The sequence below is a fragment of the Pelophylax lessonae genome, assembly GCF_965119305.1.
Source record: "Pelophylax lessonae genome assembly, chromosome: 8".
NCBI lineage: Eukaryota > Metazoa > Chordata > Amphibia > Anura > Ranidae > Pelophylax > Pelophylax lessonae.
This window is the reverse complement of record NC_138775.1, coordinates 90,388,088-90,403,474: the sequence shown is the minus strand read 5'-3', so window position 1 is coordinate 90,403,474 and position 15,387 is coordinate 90,388,088. Positions and strand designations below refer to the sequence as shown.

Here is a 15,387-nt window from a genome sequence, read left to right as displayed (position 1 = left end):
CGGAGGATTTTGCTGTCTTCCGTCCAGGCCACTTTTTGCGATTCGGCGCTTTGCGACTTCAACTGACAATTGCGCGGTCGTGCGACGCCGTACCCAAACGAAATTTACGTCCTTTTTTTCCCACAAACAGAGCTTTCTTTAGGTGGTATTTGATCACCTGTGCGATTTTTACTTTTTGCGCTATAAACAAAAAAAGAGCGTTTATTTTGAAAAAATAACAATATTTTTAACATTTTTTTATATGAAATTCCCCCCAAAAAAGATGTAAAAACCAATTTTTTAAAAAATTTTTGGCCAATTTGTTTTCTGCTACCTATGTTTGGTAAAAAAAATCGCAATAAGCGTATTTTGATTGGTTTGCGCAAAAGTTATTGCGTTTACTAACAAAGGGAAAGATTTCTGTCATTTTTGGTGTTTTTTTTTTTAACGCGTAATGGCGGCGATCTGCGATTTTTTTTGTGGGACTGCGACATTGCGGCGGACAGATCGGACCCTTGACTGACATTTTTGACACTTTTGGGGGTACCAGTGACATTACTGCAGTAATCAGTGCTATATATATGCACTGTTACTGTAAAAATGACACTGGCAGGGAAGGGGTTAATTTTATTGGAGAGGGAGGGGTTAATGTATGCCTGGTGCTTACTGACGTGTAGGGGGGGAGGTGACTGAGTGAGTCAGGGACAGATCGGATGTCCAGCTATGCTGAACAGTCTGATCTGTCACTCCCTGTCACTATGGAGATCCGTCCGCTTGTGTTTACACAGGCGGGCGGATCTCCACACTAGATCCCCGGCGATCGGGGCAGAGCAGCGGCGATCGCCGCTGCTCCTCCCCTGGCCCGACTCCCGCTGTGAATGAAAACAGCGGGAGCGAGCCTCCGGCGGCGCGCAAGCGCCGCCCAGAAGGGGGAGTGTCTGACGACGTTAATACTACGTCGTCAGACGATAACGAGCCACTCTGCCGCAGTAGTATTACTGTGAGCGAACGTAAAGTGGTTAAACATACAACCCTTGTCCCAAGAATATCAAACAAATACTTAGCTGGAACAAACAAACAAGGCATTGCGAAATCCTGGCTCCATCATGGCTGTCCCCACAGCTGAATCCAAGGAGAGAGAGAGAAAGGCCTTTTCTCATGCAAATTCTCCTTTTATACCCCTGTATACAAAAACACCACCCACAGGATGTGGTCATATCTTTTGACCACTCCTAGGTTACTGTGCAGCAACACATGGCTGCACATCCCCCACAAACACATAGCTCATTAAATATTCAGCAGCCATTTTAAAACCACCTGTGGGTTAGAGAAATTATTACACATATAATGGGAACATTTGTAAAAAATCCACAACTGATACAATCCACCTCTTGATCCCATACATTGGCAATAATTACCAACATTATAAACATTTCTACTTCTTTACAAAAAAAAATATGCCTGCAACATGCACAAGCTAATTATCTTAAGCATGTACAATGTGTATGCAATACAAACTTCAACATCTCTTAAAGCCTTTGCAAGGAAAGGGCAAAAATAAACCCCCTGTTCAATGGGAGGAAAAAATTCCCTTTCGACCCCCGTATCATCTGAGCGGTCAGACAAAGTCCCTGGCAGGTACAACATTACTTTAAACAGGGTTAGCAATGTCCTTGGCAGACTGTGGAAAGAAAATCCTAAATGATGAAAGTTCTTTGTCCTCCTCCTGGTAAATGTTCAGATGTAAGTCCACTCCAATTAGGCCACCATCAGGAAATCATCTGCATCTTCCTCGGGCTCTCATCTTCTGGTCTGTCCCATCCCATCCGGTTTGGTCATTTGCTCTGCCTGGTCCACCTCTCGGTGCTCGGTACCTTAAAAATTAGAGACAAAGCGGATTATATGTTCCTTCCACCTGTGCCAAAAAACATAGCTCACTGCTCACATTTAACTGCAAAACTGTTATAGGGTGCCCACTGTTGCCTGGTTACATTTTCACTGAAAGGCTTTGACTTCCAACGAAAGGAATAAACTTGCATGTCTCTCCGTGCTGTCCTACGAATACTAGCCTGCTGTTGTCCAATCGTCACAGCATGGCAGTATCTAGCAAAATGCCCCATTCTATGACAGCAGAAACACTTAATGTGGCTGAATAAACCATTCCCATTCACTTGTTCCCACTTCTTATACAAAGCTGGTGTAGGGAGCCCATCTATTTCCTTTCTAGGGACCCCTGCCTTAAGTAAATCAGTCCACATGTTTCTTCTCGAAAACCATAGGCCTTGTCTTCCTTGCAGGCTTAGGGCCTTTGTCCTTTGTGACATCATTAGAAATGCTTATGAGGGCTGCACATCGCTCATTCAAATCTTCAGCTCTGCCTACAGGAGTTTAAACACACTTCAAAGCCACTGCAGGTTTAACTTTACCTAAATACTTTACCTCGCTTGCAGTTTCTTCGGTCACCACTGCAAGCTGCTCCTTGGGCTCAATTTGGGTAGGCCCCTTTTCCACTTCATTCAGTTCATTACAAGCACTATTCCGCATTATTGGACTTGCATGAAACTCATTCAGATCATCACTATCATCAGAATAAGACACATAGTCATCATCTGAAACATCAAACTCTATCTCCTCATCCTCATTGGAGGAGACATCCTCACAATCCCAGTTTTGGGATGTGACAATGGCACGTACCCTGGCTTTACTAACAGGTTTTCGGCCCTTCCTTTCCCTTAAGGCATTAATTGATTTGGTCATGAGGGCTGCACACCGCTCTTGCAAGTCATCAGCCCGACTAGCAGTTGAACGCACACACTCTGAAGCAACTGCTAGTTGGCCTTTTAATACCTTAAGTTCATCCTCTGCCTTCTCCCTTCTTTGTGATTCTATATAGAGAGCATGTAGAAAATACCAACCCACTGTGGACACTGTCCTCTTCTCTGCTTTACTTAAACCAAACCCCTTAAGGCTAAAATCTATAAAATGATCTGAGACTTTGTCACCCCAAGTCTTATTCAAGGGAGAAGCATACTTTGCAAATACTTTATCAAGAGGCTCCCACTCATTGTTTCTGGCCCAGATAGGTAAGCTGCACACTCCCTTCTGCATACCAGACCTCTCTGCAGCCTTGCTTTTCCTAAACAGCTTACACAGCATTTTTACCTAGCACAAGCTACACAATACACCACAGAAAACAGGTCTGCTTCAGTTGAATTTATAGCGCAATCCAGATGAGCCCCCAACTGTTTTTCTTGCATATATCTAGCAAGGTTACTTTGCGGTATAAACAAGGAAGCTCAGACCTCTGCAGGGTACAGCATGCTTTTATTTAGTAAAAGTACATTTATACCCTGCAGAGGTCTAAGCTTCCTTGTTGATATTTTTGGGAGTGTCAATCTCCTTGCACCCCCCCCCCCCCCCCCATTTAGTGGTTTCCCCTCTTTCTCATGCTATGGGCATCAATAAGATTGAAAGCTATTGGTAAGTGAGGTGTATCTGTTGGGCAAGGTTCCAGTAAAGGGGAGTCTGTTGGGGCTGGGATCAGCCAAATTCAGAACTGGAAGCACAATTCCCCAATAAGAAAACCAACTTTAATACTATAAATATACAGTAAAAACAAATATGCTGTATGGTACCACACTGTATATAATACTATTAGTGCACTCAACATAAAGGGTTATTTTCTTTCTTTCTGCAGACATTTGTCATTGAGGTTAAAACAAAAGGAGGCAGTAAATATATTATATACAGAAGATACAGCCAGTTCTTTACTCTGCATGCTAAGCTAGAGCAGAATTATGGACAAGAAAATGGAGTTCCACCATACATTTGCTCCCTGCCCACTTTACCAGGTATGTGGCTGTAGTGTTAGTGATCTGAGAAATGAAATTCTCCTTTCTCAAGAGATATGACTGAACATTTTTGTGTCTCTTGTGGCTCCTCTGTAATTGGCACTGTCTGTACCTCTAGTTTTTAACGTCAAGGGACATGAACTTCTCTGCAGCCCAATTTAACTTGTATTTGACAGTATGATGATCAGTTACTTCTTCTGTCCTTAACTTCTGTCTGTGTCCTTGTCTTCTAGGAAAGATTTATGTTGGAAACAAGAAGGATATTGCTGAGGCTCGCATCCCCCTTCTCACTGCATACATGAAGGTATGGTTGCCACACACCGTATTATTAGATTACGGTAGTTACAGTACCACTTTTATTACATACCTTTTTTATATCTCAGTCACAGGTGAAATAATTGTGTTATTTTTTAAAAAAAAAATTTCACTCATTGTCACTTTCATGTTCCTATTTAAGCTAATTGCAGCTACTCTTAGGAAAATCTGTTCTGTATCAACAATCTTTACCCCTTGGAAACTTTTATGACTTTTATTAATTTATTTCCCATCTTCGATTAAATCTATTTTCTTTTTTAACGGTGCCATACCCCAATAATATCCCTAAGTCTTGGTTCACACTGGTGCGTTGTGGGAAACCCTGCGATTTAGTGCTTGTTCCCGCATCGCACCTGAATCAAACACTGGTTCACACTGAGATCTGCGAACCGCTGGGGGTGTCAATGTAAAGTTAATGACAACCTAGATCAGATCGCAGTGCGTATTGTCAAATGGTGCAGGAATTGAATCGCATAGGTGTGAACACCCATGCAATCCGATTCCAGTGCAAACCAAAAAAAAGGGTCCTGTACCCTTTTGGTGCAAATGCAATGTGATTTCATCCATTGGGTTTGTATGGCTGAATTTACATTGCACAGACATCGCATGTGATCTTTACAGCAATGTGGTGTGAATCACATGCAATGCCTGCCATTGCACAAGTGTGAACCCAGCCATAGCCAACATGTGGCCTTTTAATGTATTTATACAAGGGTATTCCCATACTTTCTTTATATACCAGCATTTTTTCCCAGGTTTTTATATGATTTTACATCTACTGCATGGCAATGAGTGCAGTGCTGTTACATAGTTACATAGTTACATAGTTAGTGAGGTTGAAAAAAGACATCAGTCCATCCAGTTCAACCTATGATGCGTGTGTGTGTTTGCTTTTAACCGTACATTGTATACCCCTGTATGTTGTGGTCTTTAAGGTGTCCATCTAATAGTTTTTTGAAACTATCAATGCTCCCTGCTGATACGACTGCTTGTGGAAGAGAATTCCACATCCTTACCGTTCTTACAGTGAAGAACCCCTTACGCACTTTAAGGTTAAACCGCCTTTCCTCTAGTTTTAGTGAGTGGCCACGTGTCTTATTGTATCTCCTTTCTCTGAATAGTTTGTTCCTTATGCTCGGGTCACCAGTACAGTATTTGTACATTGATATCATATCCCCCCTCAATCGTCTCTTCTCCAGAGAGAAAAGGTTCAGGGCTTGTAGTCTTGTTATTTCGTTTACTGTTAATAGAATTTCTAAGTCTTACTCCAGTTCTTTTTCCCCCAACTGTAATATAGGGGTCATGCTATTATCACAGCTCGGGTATATAAACCTTATATTTAAAAGAATTAAATGTAATCTGCAATTGAAATGCTAGTTGACATTTTTTTAAGATTCTTTTATAATCCTGCTGAGTTGATAGATCTGGCCTAATTCAATATTAGTTTGGCTTTTTTTAATATGTATAATTTATAACTAAACCTAGGGGTAATGTGCAAGAATAACAGACTCAGGATTAAGTCAAATATGGCAGGCTGTCAGGGTAAATGGCTTGCATTTGAAATGTGCTTTCCACAGATTTACTACACGTTCGCATTGCAACAGGATTGAAGAAATAATGATGAACACAAGTGTACACAGCTCCATAAAATCCAATTCAAAATCCAATCACTGCATTCCACATCCATCAAAAATGTCAGTCAGGAGCATACTACAACTCCCCATGCACACTAACCCTTTCCTTTCTGTCATTAAACTGAATCATACATATGCCATTAAAGGAAATCAAGCCATTTAAATTTAAACCTAAAACATAACTAAAGTCCCCTATATTCATATCTGCTTCAGTGATGCATTGGGTGTGCGCCTCCTCACTGGTGTTAACATCTTCGCCTGGCCTTTCTTTGGGTTTGGCATCTTTGGTCACCTTAATGGCAAACCTAGAATGACATAGCTCCAACACACGTGCAAAGAGAGTTTAATCATCTGAACACCAAGGCATGCTTGGATTGTACAACTCAGGGTACAATCTTCAGAAATTTGGTAGCAGGCAGGTAGGCATATTCTGCAATAAATTCATACCTGCTAACAGATGGTTTGTTTTCTACACAAAGTTCTATTTAGGCCATATAAAAACGAATCTTCATAGATAGACCTGACCCATTCTCAAGAACCCCATCTAATTTTCTATTATTAGTTTGCTCTCTCCTACAGTATACACTGCCAGTTAATTTTCATACAACAATTGTCAAATTTACATTTCATTTTTTACCCTTTCCAAAGTAATGATATTACATCAGCTCTATGTCTACAGAACGTAATAGTTAAAAGAGAAACTAGTAGTGACCTGTTAATTTATGAGCCTATTTTTTTTTTTTACTGCATGGGGGATAAATGTGATCTGGTCCTGTCAATTTATCTAGCCTAAAATGTACATACACGTTGAATATCAAAGACATTTCTTACTCTATAGTAGGGAAGGATTATACCCTTTGCCAAGATTTTATTGCTGTCTGTGGCCCCACTTGGTAGAATTACCTTTTCTATTTGTTTTGGTGACCATTGTCACCAGGATATGTAGTAATGGAAAATAAAGAGTGACGCACTTCAAGATGCAAGGAAGGCATGGGAGCTCCCTTCGGTGTGTGTAGTAAAGTTATTGTAATTTCATTATTCTATGTTGGATGATTTTAAGGATATAAAGATCTCCTTGAATCTTGAAGTGCAGTCACTGTTCTCTTCTTTGGATACATTGGTCAGACCATGGACTGGACCTGCAATTGACTATCATTTTCACCTGGAGTGGCATTACCTCCTTTCCTGTTACTATCTAAAGCCCCTAACTCACTCATAATAGGGCCAATTTAGACAGGATCCAATTAATCTACCAGCATTTATTTGGAGTGTGGAAGGAAACCCATACAGGCACAGGGAGACCATGCAAACTCCAAGTAGGATTTGAACGGATGACCCTAGTGCTGCTAGGTGGAAGTGCTCACCACTTAGCCACTAAGCGCCCAGTCTATGCAAGTAATTCCTCTCACTATGTAGAGATTTCCTCTCAATTTCTGTGTTGTATCGAGGACAGGAAATAAATAAACTGGCGGTGGGTTTAATCCTTCGCTACTCTATACAGTAAAGGGTTAGTTCACCCAAAACTGATGTTATAAACCCTGGAAGATGTTGGAAAATCAAAACATTTCATGATTTCTTTAATCTCTTTGGGAGTCTGATGGGAACATTTCTGTGCTCAAGTTCACAAGCCTGCACGTTTTCTGTAGCTATTACAAGGAGGTCACCATGCTATAGAGCAAGGTTTCTCAACCAGGGTTACATGGAACCCTAGGGTTCCTCCTAAGGTTGCTAGGGGTTCTTTGAGCAATGGGCAATTTCTGCCTCTCAGATAAATTTCCAATGACACCATTGTTCCTTTTAGCTATCTGTAAGGGGGGCAATTCTTCCCAATGATGACAAGAGTAAGGAGGATTCTTCCCACTGACTGTCATACCAATATGTCATGAATTGTAGATTTTTAATTTCTAGCAGGGGTTCCCGGAGACCAAAAATTTATTTCAAGGGTTCCTCTGTGTTGAGAAAAGCTGCTGTAGAGAATGCAGCTGAAGGAATGGAAACGCCAAAAGATGTGTAGGAATGCTGAAAGCTCCAAGGTGGATAGAAAGAGAACCAGGAAGTATGGCAGAGAGATTTCTCAAGAGATAAATTAAGTCAGTGGGTGGCTTAGCTTGCCAGAAACCTACTGTACTAACCCTTTCGAGTGCAATGCCCCTTTCATCAATAGTACCTGTACCTATTCTTAAAAGAGAAGTATAGGAATATTTTTTATTTTAGAATCATACCTACCAAGCTGGATGCAGCATCGGAACGATGCTGCATCTGTTCCCCCCCGCTCTAAGGTTCTCAGAGCTCCCTGAGTGTGAGAGTTGGTGACTGCCAGTTACCGCTGTCTGCTCTTCCCCTCTAGCACTCTGCTGGGCTGTGGAGGAGGCGAGAGTGGCTGGCTCAGGCTCTCAGCAGTCCACGCATGTGGGCGGATCCCCACCATATGGTCGCTATCTTTCCCGAGCCTTGACCGGCTCTGTGGCGTCAGCCGACAGCGGGCTCCAGCCTGCTGTCTGCTGAAAACGAGTCACAGGAATGCAGAACTCCTGTGATCCACAGGAAAAGTACAGCCAAATGCTCTTTGGCTGTACTTCTACTTTAAAAAAAGGTACATTGGGATAAATTTAGGGAAAATAGACTGTTCCCTTTGTAAGGCAATTTTCACTTTGCAAAGGGAATTTTCTCCAGAGCTTATAGAATGAGGTGAACCTCTGCTGACTCCATCATCTAATTATGTCCAAGCAAAATAATGTTTTTTTTTCCAATATCTTTGCATGTGATTGGGTATTCTTTGCAAAGTGAAACTTTACCATGTTCCCTAGGTTTTGGAGAAATTCCCTTGCAAAATGAGCAACCTATTTGCCTTCAGCAAATCAATCCACTAGCTCATTTGAAACTAGCAATACCTGTGTGAGGCACATGAAAAATTCATTTAATGTCTCACTTTTGCTTTGCCCTTTAAAATTACATTTCCTCATTTATTTGAAAAGTCCTACATTTTCAGATTTTTAACTTACATATTTTGTAAAACGTAATATAGTATTTCATTTCATATCATTAGCACTTTGTTTTTAATCGTCAGTCTCTAGTAATGTAATATATTTTCAGAAAATCAAATGACATTTCTAAAATTTCCTTTATACATTTTACTACTGTCAGATATTATGAATTCAAATGCTCTGCTTTTGTATATTGGTTTCTTATGTGCTTGTGCTCTGACTATGTCCTTGTGTTAAACAATGCCCTTAGTTTCCAATCACACATACTGACAGTTGCAAAACTTGCTGTGCTCAGAAAATCTCACTTGCAATTGCAGAAATTTGAACCTCAGTTAGAACAAAGTCACAGGTGCAGTAAGTTAAAAACGAATGACGGATCTGAGAAAGCGTCAGATGTTCAATAACTGGACTAAGCAGGACAGTCTGATTGAGGATCTTTCAGGAAAATTACGTATCTGTACTAATATTCCAGAAAGATCACAGTGCTTAGCAACATTATTCTTTTTCAGAGATCATGTAACACTGATCAAACAGTAGTCCTTGAGCTTCTGGCAATTGACTAGGCCTGGCAGGAGAATCTTGAATGCATGATGCCATGAGCTTATTGCAGACAGGAGGAAGTCTTTCCTTTGTCTTCCATGCCCCAGTGATCACTGGTTCTATTAGGTATTTAGGGGACTAATAAGTGTGAGAGTGTTATGCTTAGATTATACTTGCGGTAATGGGGCAGGGTACAAATATAGATGGTTGAGCCATGGTTTACCTCCCCCCCCCCCCCCCCCCTAAGCTGCAAATGCAGCCAGTTGGGGTTGTACACATGTCGTGACCACAACATTTGGCCTCCCTGATGCGTTCGTAACTCCATTGAATGGGACTCATTCAGGTGAATAGAGCCATGCTGCCACTGCAAGCCAGGCTCGTAGTTGGGGTGCAGTATTTCTAAACAAAACCCCTGTTCAGCTGTTAAAAATAAAAAAAAGGTATTTAGGGGATTACAGTATCGCCTCATGAATGCTTGTCAGCCACTCCTGTGCCGATCTCTGAAAGTGATCCACCGTGGATAACTTTTAAGAGACCAATGCAGGTGTAAACGAGCCCTTACAGATTTCACAGATTGAAAGGTAGCAACAGGGGAAGGAGTCTGAGCTGTTTCCAATGCGTGTGCATATACAGGCACATCTCATAAAATTAGAATATCATCAAAAAGTTATTTTAGTTCAGTAATTTAATTACAAATATGATAAAATAGATGTGTTACACACAGGGTGATATATTTCAAGCATTTCTTTCTTTTAATTTTTTTATCAATATGGTTTACAGCTAGTGAAAACCCAAAATTCAGTATCTTAGAAAATTAAAATAATACATAGGACCATTAAAAAAAAGGATTTTTTAAACAGAAATGTTGGTTTACTGAAAAGTATGTCCATGCACGGTATAGTATGCACTCAATACTTAGTCCTCCTTTTGCATGAATTACTGCATCAATGTGGCGTGGCATGGAGGCAAACTGCCTGTGGCATTGCTGAGGTGTTATAAAAGCCCAAGTTTCTTTGATAATGGCCTTCAGCTCATCTGCCCTGTTGGGCCTGGTGTCTCTCATCTTCCTCTTGACAAGATTCTCTATGGGTTTAGGTTAGGCGAGTGTGCTGGCCAATCAAGCACAGTGATACCATGATCATTAAGCCAGGTATTGGTACTTTTGGCAGTGTGGGCAGGTGCCAAGTCCTACTGGAAAATCAAATCCATATCTCTATAAAGCTTGTCAGCAGAGGGAAGCATGAAGTGCTCTAGAATTTCCTGGTAGAGGGCTGCACTGACTTTGAACTTGATAAAACACAGTGGACCAACACCAGCAGACGACATGGCTCCCCAAATCATCACGGTGGAAATTCCACACTGGACCTCATGCAACTTGGATTCTGTGCCTCTCCACTCTTCCTCCAGACTCCGGGACCTTGATTTTCAAATGAAATGCAGCATTTTTCACAGTCCGTGATGATTTGGGGAGCCATGTCATCTGCTGGTGTTGGTCCACTGTGTTCTATCAAGTCCAAGGTCAGAGCAGCTCTCTACCAGGACATTTTAGAACACTTCATGCTTCCCTCTGCTGACCAGATTTATGGAGATGATGATTTTTTTTTTCTAGCAGGACTTGGCACCTGCCCACACTGCCAAAAGTACCAATACCTGGTTTAATAATCATGGTATCACTGTGCTTGATTGGCCAGAAAACTCGCCTGACCTAAACCCCATAGAGAATCTGTGGGGTATTGTCAAGAGGAAGATGAAAGACACCAGACCTAACAATGCAGACGAGCTGAAGGCCTCTATCAAAGAAACCTGGGCTTCCATAACACTCAGCAGTGCCACAGGCTGATCGCCTCCATGCAACGCCACATTGATATAGTAAATCAAGCAAAGGGAGCCCCTACCAAGTATTGAGTGCATACTATACCGTTATTTCTGTATTCAACATCCTTTTTTTCTTGGTCTTATATAATAATCAAATTTTCTGAAATACTGCATTTTGGGTTGCCACTAGCTGTAAGCTTTAATCATCAAAATGAAAAGAAAGAAATGCTTGAAATGCATCACTCTGTGTTGAACGCAGCTAAATAAAATATGAGTGTTTCACTTTTGGAATTGAATGACTGAAATAAATTAACCTTTTGATGATATTATAATTTTGTGAGATGCACCTGTACATCCAAGAATATAAAAACTTTGATATAGGCAGGGGAATTTACATGGGTGTATCATATATGGGCTAGCATATTGGTCCAGGAAGTAGGTGCTGATCCTTGATAATACATGAACAAAGATAATGTTACACATATGCACAAACTTAACATATATATGTTGAAATCACAGAAGTTCTGCCAAATGAAATGCTTTTTTTATCCGATGCCAGCTACTAGGTGACTTTTTTTCATGAATGTTTTATCTAATTTTAAATACACAGTCTATACACCCAGTTCATAAGTCTTGCCATTTCATTTAGTAAAATCCTTTTTTTTTTTTTTTTTTTGTACTGATAGGGTAATTTAAAGCCGAACTCCAAGCACAAAAACTTTTAATTAAATATATTCCTAAATTGCCACAAAGGATATAAACTCACCAAATGCCTGTGAAAAGTGTTACCTAATAAAAGTAGCAGTGATATTATTACTAGGCCCAAAAGTCTTTATTCCTCCTGCACAAAGGCAAAAGTTCATATTGGATTACTACTAAAGATCTGAATGAAATACACTAAGCACACTAAGGGAGAGATTTACTAAATCTGAAGCACTCAGAATCTGGTGCAGTTGTGCATGGTAGCCAGTCAGCGTCTAACTTCAGCATGTACAATTAAGCTTTGACAATTAAGCTTTGACAAAAAAACGTTAAAGCTTATTGCTTTCTATGCAGAACTTCACCAGATTTTGCACTCTCCAATTTTAGTAATTTTGTTCTTGTCAATTTTTGTTAATTTTGTTTAAGTGAGAATACACATGCCTCTTGAATTTAAGAAATATTAGCTTAGTTTGAAAATATTTTCTAACCAATAATGTTTATTTCAGGGCCTGTTGAGTTCCCCAGTATGGCTTCTGCTAGATGAAGACCTGAGGATATTTTTCTACCAGACAACGTTTGACAGTGAAAGGATCCCACGTGCTTTGCGCAGGTTACGTCCTCCAACTCGGAAAATGTAAGGCTTCCTAAACAATCTCAAGCTTCGATGATTGTTTTTTTTATGATAAGGCAATTGGAAATTTTATCTTAAAATAGTGGTACCTAAACCCAGTACAATAGCCATCCACTCTCAGCTTTATTACACAATGGGTGTTTGAGTGGATACAACATGTGTTGATTATTTATTAGCCTGCAGTGATTGTACTGAGAAATGTAGTTCATAGGGGTCTTTAAGATAACTTCATCTTCTATACAGACATTTTAGCCCAGCACCAATTTCAAGAAAGTATCCAACTTATTTATTAAGGTAGTCGAGAGAGTACTTCATAGCTTTTAGTTTTTAGAAGCTAGAACTGTGAAAATTAAATCTTTTATGGTATTGCATTTTTCACATATAGCCATTTGCCTTACTGTATAAGTTCATTATGTGTTTGTGAAAAAAGAATGATATCAGTGATCTAGTAATTTAGTAATGGGCACTACCCGCTCGGAGGAAGAGGCAACAACTTGGTGCTTTGGAGTAAAGTATTGAGAAAGCCCCAATGGGAAACAAAAATTATATATATATTGTGGGATTGATTAGCTCGGTGGCGGGTATGGATGACCCCTTGGGGGGGTGCGTTTACACAGGGAGATAGCCAAGAAGTGGTTGCAAACAACAGTTTGGTTTATTCTTGCAATTTACTTCACACAAGTGCAAGCCTCAAAAACATCAAAATAAAAATAAAACACAAAATAAATCCTTGCCACTGTGGGCGGCTACCTTCTCACATACAGGATCCTACCTACGGAGTCTGTCTCCAACCTACTGTTGGGCAAACTTTGCTGATCCTACAGCAGACACTCAATAGTCCATGTTTTTTCTTCACACAACAAATGTCCATTGATCATGTCCCTTTTCCTCTTCACATTGAACATGTCCCTTTGCTTTTCATTTCACATAGAACCCATTCTTTTGTTTGTCTCTTCACATAGCAAACAGTGCATTTATTTCTTTCCACATAGAAATGATCCAAGACCTCACCTTGAGTAGTCTTCACACTTGTTACCCTCCTCAGCGCACATCGCTTCAGGAGGTCTTCCCCATGCTCACACAGCTTCAGGGGGCATCCCTTCTCCCATGCCCACACAGCGTCGGGAGGCACACATCTGACTGTCCTCCTCTCCCCACACGGTGTCAGGAGGCAGCAATCCATAGACTTCCTCTGGACAAATTATAGAGGCCTTAATTTCCTTATTCTGAACAGCTGAAGTCTGTTCAACGTCCTTAGACAGTTCTGGCTACCTCTGCAGCCGACACCCTATAGTAATTGGTGAATTTTCTAAACCAGGTGGAAATGTATCTCCTGTCTGTGACTACATCCACAGATTTACCTGACTTCCTGTCACAATATATACATATATATACATATATATATATATATATATATATATATATAGGCACAAAAGTACCATGCTATCCGGTTGCAGTGTGTTTTAAAAAGTGAACACATTTAAAAAGAGTGGGCTGAAATCACACACACAGAACTGCACTTGAATAACACAGAACTGCACAGTGCGTTCCTGTGAGAGTCATGTGTGGGCATGATGTGAACTGGCCTGAACAGTGAGAGGGGCTCCGAGCATAAAACCTACCCCTCCAACCCTGATTTTATCTCAAATCCATTTACACCCTCCTTCCTGAACTCCTCTTTAAATCCAACTCCCCCCTTCCTTGTGCAATTGCCACCATTAATCCTCTGATTTATCACCCCCATCTATCATAAAAGCTGCACCCCAACCTCTCCTTCTAGCACAAATCATGTTACCCCCTCCCCCCCCCCACCACCACCACCACAGGCATGGATTGTAACCTCCCCACCCAGTCCCCCCTTACTTTCTGTAGGAATGCCACTATAAATTCCATTCTTGCCTCTCTCCTCTTTACTTGTTTCTGTCAGCCACAATTTTCTTCTTTCTGGTCATTATAGGGAGTTTTCCTGGCTCGGGTTTATCCAGTTTGACAGGTGAAAAGAAATGAGGCGGGAGTTGGAGATGGCAGCCGGGCAATACCTGAATGCCCGGGGATTGGGATGATAGTGCCCCCTCCACATTACACCAGCAGTGTCCTGGCCCTGGAAGAAGGAGATTGGCGGCTGGGCACAGTGGCTGGGTGCCGGAGGCAGGAAGGAGGGGTGCAGTTGACTGTTGGGGGTTGCAAATCCCACCACATATTTAAATGTCCCCGATAACCAATCACAAACTGCTACATTAATACATTATGAACCAATCAGATAACAGCAAGTAAACGGACCTGATGAGTAACTGTAAAGATGATCAGTGAACAAACTGATAGTCTACATCCGCTCATACCAGATTAATTAAAAAGTCCAGCCTTCAAAAAAGAGACAGACCTGACGGTGAACCTCCTACAAAACCTAAATGTCACCCCACCCCTTGACATTAAAATCCCACCAATTCAACACAGCAGATCTGATGGGGAAACACACAAGCTAAACCTTCAAGTCTATCACCAATGAGCAGTATCACATGGACACAGCACCCAAGCCATGTAACGTGCTTTACTGCAATGCAATGGTCTGAACAAGCCCTTCGTTTATGCATAAAAAAAAAAAACATACAGTCATTCCTGAGATTAACTATCACCATGTGGCAGACATATTTGTGACATCTGTTCTGCAGTATCAATCCTATTCCTCTATCTCATCCGTTTATGGAGTATGTGTATTAAGCGGAGGTAAGCCGCAATAATGAATATTGAGGCTTATGTCCTCTGGAGAGCAGTTTATAAGACTACAATGAGAAGCAGAGAGGACGTTCTCCTTTTCTCATTGCAGCACAGTGAGAAGCTGGCCATGCAACCAAACACCAACTGCCAGTTTAATAAGGTGCATTAAAATCACCTGACTGGCTCTTGCTGTAAAATATCTCCTCCCCTGCTTCGCTAAC

General features: G+C 41.0%; 2 protein-coding genes across 2 annotated transcripts in view; one reads left to right on the top strand and one right to left on the bottom strand.

Annotated features, from left to right (window-relative positions):
• The window catches only part of IFT27 (intraflagellar transport 27), a 553,630-nt gene that overhangs the window by 447,324 nt on the left and 90,919 nt on the right, over positions 1-15,387 (bottom strand). The gene's annotated exons all lie outside the window — the stretch shown is intronic.
• NCF4 (neutrophil cytosolic factor 4) overlaps positions 1-15,387 on the top strand; it is a 52,182-nt gene that overhangs the window by 6,100 nt on the left and 30,695 nt on the right. Inside the window, exons 4-6 of the mRNA XM_082265490.1 lie at positions 3,677-3,830; positions 4,064-4,134; positions 12,327-12,454. Of these exons, the coding sequence (XP_082121616.1) occupies positions 3,677-3,830; positions 4,064-4,134; positions 12,327-12,454 (353 nt within the window). The remainder of the gene's footprint in view (positions 1-3,676; positions 3,831-4,063; positions 4,135-12,326; positions 12,455-15,387) is intronic.